At 38.4% G+C, this 4,095-nt stretch overlaps 1 protein-coding gene across 1 annotated transcript; it reads left to right on the top strand.

The window, feature by feature from the left end:
- The first annotated feature begins 1,320 nt into the window (after window positions 1–1,320).
- LOC117186823 (gamma-aminobutyric acid receptor subunit alpha-6) lies at window positions 1,321–3,534 on the top strand. The gene is made up of 5 exons (XM_033388110.1): window positions 1,321–2,036; window positions 2,102–2,184; window positions 2,250–2,452; window positions 2,507–3,031; window positions 3,118–3,534. Exons 1-5 carry the CDS (start codon window positions 1,342–1,344, stop codon window positions 3,418–3,420), a joined length of 1,809 nt encoding a protein of 602 aa, XP_033244001.1. The 5' UTR covers window positions 1,321–1,341; the 3' UTR covers window positions 3,421–3,534.
- Window positions 3,535–4,095: the final 561 nt, after the last annotated feature.

Raw genomic sequence — 4,095 nt, 5'->3', positions numbered from 1 at the left:
CCCCTCAATACCGACGAGCTAGAGCCGACATAACAGCTTGCAGCCATAGCACGTTACAAGATCTAGGTGCTCACTTTTAGCAATAGGCAAAGCCGGCCATGAAACGTGTGTGTTAGAGAGAGATAGAGCGAGATAGAATGAAATTCTTTTCTTCATTCTGGCTATAATAATGATACGCTCCGGCTCAGATTATGACGCCTGGACGATATAGTCATCTTGTACGATTCTGCGTTTTACCCTTGCAACAGTGACATATCACAGAAATCTGGATACAAAATATCGTTGCTCTAGCTCTCATAGTCTCAGAGCACTAGTCGCTCATAGGGACGAACAGACAGACAAGGCTCAATCAACTCGGCTAATGATGCTGATCAAGAATATATATACTTTATGGGGTCGGAACGCTTCCTTCTAGACGTTCCACGCATCCACTTTTACCACAAATCTAATATGCCCCAATACTCATTTTGAGTATCGGGTACCATAAAATTGTGACGACCATCGAGCCGATTTACCTTTACCGTAAAGAGGCAGTTCTTTATCAGCAATGCACTTTCTCTGATTGTGATTTCTAATTTGAGAATTGGCTTAGAAAAAAGCCAGCTTTGCTGTGAAAGAAATATTTGATACAAGATTTACTTATATTTAAGGCACTACTAACAACAATTTTTAGAATCTATACATGCACTAGCTGACCCGGCAAACGTTGTTTTTCTACTAGGAAACATTTTTTTAGTTCGGTAATAATAATTATCTACTATAAGTATAGGGGGATTTACTATTCAATTATAAGATTACTTAACAATACATATTAATCTCTCAGCGCAATAGAGTGTACCATATTCTTGGTTAGTCCGTCTTTAGCCAACACAAATAAACTGGATGGCTATTTACATTAATTGCTATTGGCTCAGATTGGCGCGATAAGCAAAAAAAAATTCACGAATTTCACGGTAGAGCCATTTCGGAGGAGTTTAGCAACAAAGGCATCCCAAAAAAAGGACATACATAGGTACCCGAAGAGTGGTCTGATCGGGATAAAAACTGGACGTTGGCCGATGCGCACACCTAACCGATAAGAACACAAAATTTCACGAAAATCGGTAGAGCCATTTCGGAGAAGTTTATCAATATATTATACATTTTGAGGTAAATATTTTTGAGGAGGTTTTTATTTTATTTTAGTTCTCTGTTTTTTTATTTTTTTTTGAATAAGATCATGTAAAAGAGAACCGATGAGGTCTTGAGGTATTTTCATAGAAGATTAAACGATAAGAACTTGTATGTATACGTAGTAGGTTTTGCGAATGAACTTGAGCTGTAGAATCTGAGTACATATACATGTTTTTTGGTATAATACAATATTTTCACAGATTCTCAATATACATAAGTATACTTGAATGGCACTGTAGCCATAGTATACCAATTCAAAAGGAATCGAATGGGCTTTCTATAGTTCCAATAATAAAATCTGAGGTACTAGGAAAAACGCCAATCATAACGACCGAGTTAAAGGCCAGCAGAATTTACGAGTCTTTTCGTGTAAAACAGACTCCACCAGCTACGGTAACAGTTAGTAAACATCGAAGTCTACCTCAAGAGAACGGAAAAAACAAATCACAATCTTCAAATCGAAATAGAATGGCGCGCTTGGTGTCTACAGATATTCTAAGCCGCAATATCTCTAACATTTTGGAAAACCTTCTCAAACGCTATGAACAGTCACAACTTCCTACACATGGAAAGGGGATACCTACGGTGGTGCAAACCAATATACTTATACGTAGTATGGGTCCGGTGTCAGAGCGGGACATGGAATATTCAATGGATTGCTATTTTAGGCAGTATTGGCGAGATAAGCGGTTGAGTTTTGAGGGGCCAATTAAAAGTTTATCCTTGAGCATTAAGATGCTAGACAAAATCTGGCGACCAGACACTTACTTTTATAATGGAAAGCATTCTCATATACACACAATTACTGTGCCAAACAAATTACTTCGACTTGGTCAAGACGGCGGAATCCTCTATTCGATGAGGTAAGTTACGTTTCAAGCGAGTATAATAATCCCTCATGTCCATGTTTCCACACTGTTTCTTTTAGATTAACCATTAAAGCCACATGTCCCATGGAGCTGAAAAATTTTCCGATGGATAGACAGTCGTGTCCCCTTATAATTGGTAGCTGTTAGTATATTTTTCCAGTTCCATTTATATTATTTAATTCCCTATCCAGAATTGTAATATTTCAGATGGCTATACAAACCAACAGCTAGTTTACGAATGGAAAAATCAAGATGATGCCGTGTCATTTGTCCCCGGAATGACTCTTAACCAATTTGATCTCATTAGCATGATGCACCGCAATTTCACGTCAACACGACGAGAGGGTGACTTTTCAGTTTTACAAGTAGCATTCAACCTCAAACGTCATACCGGATACTTTCTAATCCAAGTTAGTATTTTAACGTTTATACATACTATATATATAACAATAAATACATTAAAGGTTTATGTGCCCTGCATTTTGATCGTGGTATTGTCTTGGGTATCATTTTGGATACATCGTGAGGCCACTAGCGACCGTGTCGGTCTCTGTGTAACAGCAGTTCTAACACTATCAACCATTAGTTTGGACTCACGGACTGACTTGCCAAAAGTCAAATATGCAACTGCCCTGGACTGGTTCCTTCTGATGAGTTTTCTCTATTGCATAGCCACTTTGCTAGAATTCGCAGGTGTTCATTATTTTACTAAACTTGGCAGTGGTGAAATACCACGTCTGGAAGAGCTCTTGGGAAATATCAGGAAAACTAACATAGCACATGGTATTGAAGCCAACAAAAAAGTTAGTGACGAGGATATAGAAGATAATGGTAGCGATGAGGCCAGTGAGCAAATGAACTCACAGAATGATATTTGCGTTTGTTCGGAAAATGACACTCTTGAATTCGAATCTGCAGAATCATTACCAACAGCACTAGATGACACTGCTTTTCGTAAACGGAATGCCGTCACATGCCCTATCTTTAACGTAAGTTCACAGATTCTCACAAATTATCTTAATTATTTAATACCGTTCTGCTGCTGCATTCTGTTAATGAATACATCTTTCCCAAGGCCTCCTCGCGTGGAGCCACCATGGAACGAACCACGCAAACGGAACCCCCCGTCATTTCGCGTATGCGACAGATATGGCTCTGCCTCAAGAGTGACGACAAGTTCCGAAAACAGCGTGAGCGTGACGCAGCTGCAGAAAAGACTGAACAAGGTCACAACGTAAGCTATGTAAACAGCGTTTCGCTAATCGACCGCTTCGCACGCATTGCGTTTCCGATGTCATTTGTGCTTTTTAATCTTTTATACTGGTTGGCCTACGGAATGTATAAAAAAGAGTTTTCATGGTCCACTATAAAGACATAGCTTTCTTCGACTGTAGTTGTCTTCTATATTTTTTTGGCATTAGGTTAAATAATGTATCTTACTGCAAATAGATGGTGGGTGCCTTATGAAAGTTGTAACATGAAATAAAGTGAAATAAATTTGTATACCCTTTTTATTATGATTGAAAAACTGACGAAGGGGCACAAAAACTATTTTATTTATTTAAATTATATTTTAATGAGTTCTAACTTTTGAATCGCCAACAATAAAAAAATGTCTATGTTTTGAGAAAGTTGGTTGCAGGATACCTTATAAGAAAACATTTCTCTACTCTACCCGCTCCTCAGTTTCTATATATGTATGTTATATGAAAAGATATAAAATTAAGCCCGAACTCTTCCCGATCCTTCGTTTTTTCTCCGAAACGTTTTTAACATTCTTTATGCTTTCTAATGGAAGCGAGGATACGGTTTTAGCGGTTTAAATAAAAACGAGGGGGAACGTTGTGAGTTGCTGCGGACACCGCAACTCTACATTTATACCCAAAACTTAGTCAGTATGGCGAAATTGTGACACAAAACGGTCAAGGTCCGATATCACAGGAGTGTGGATTCCAAATTTAGTTGCTCTGGCTCTTATAGACTCTGAGATCCTTTAAGTCATGTTTTGCAATTGGCAAAACCGACCATGAAACCTGTGTGTTAGAGAGAGATA

This window comes from Drosophila miranda, chromosome XR (assembly GCF_003369915.1).
Source record: "Drosophila miranda strain MSH22 chromosome XR, D.miranda_PacBio2.1, whole genome shotgun sequence".
Lineage (NCBI taxonomy): Eukaryota > Metazoa > Arthropoda > Insecta > Diptera > Drosophilidae > Drosophila > Drosophila miranda.
Note: the sequence above shows the minus strand (reverse complement) of the source record. Positions and strands in the feature narration are given on the sequence as shown.

Bases quoted from the DNA above. Each gene is read 5' to 3' on its own strand.
- LOC117186823 (XM_033388110.1), top strand. From the start codon at position 1,342: ATGTTTTTTGGTATAATACAATATTTTCACAGATTCTCAATATACATA. The intron at 2,185-2,249 runs GTTAGTATATTT...GTAATATTTCAG, and splicing joins TCCCCTTATAATTGGTAGCT to ATGGCTATACAAACCAACAG. The intron at 2,453-2,506 runs GTTAGTATTTTA...AATACATTAAAG, and splicing joins CCGGATACTTTCTAATCCAA to GTTTATGTGCCCTGCATTTT.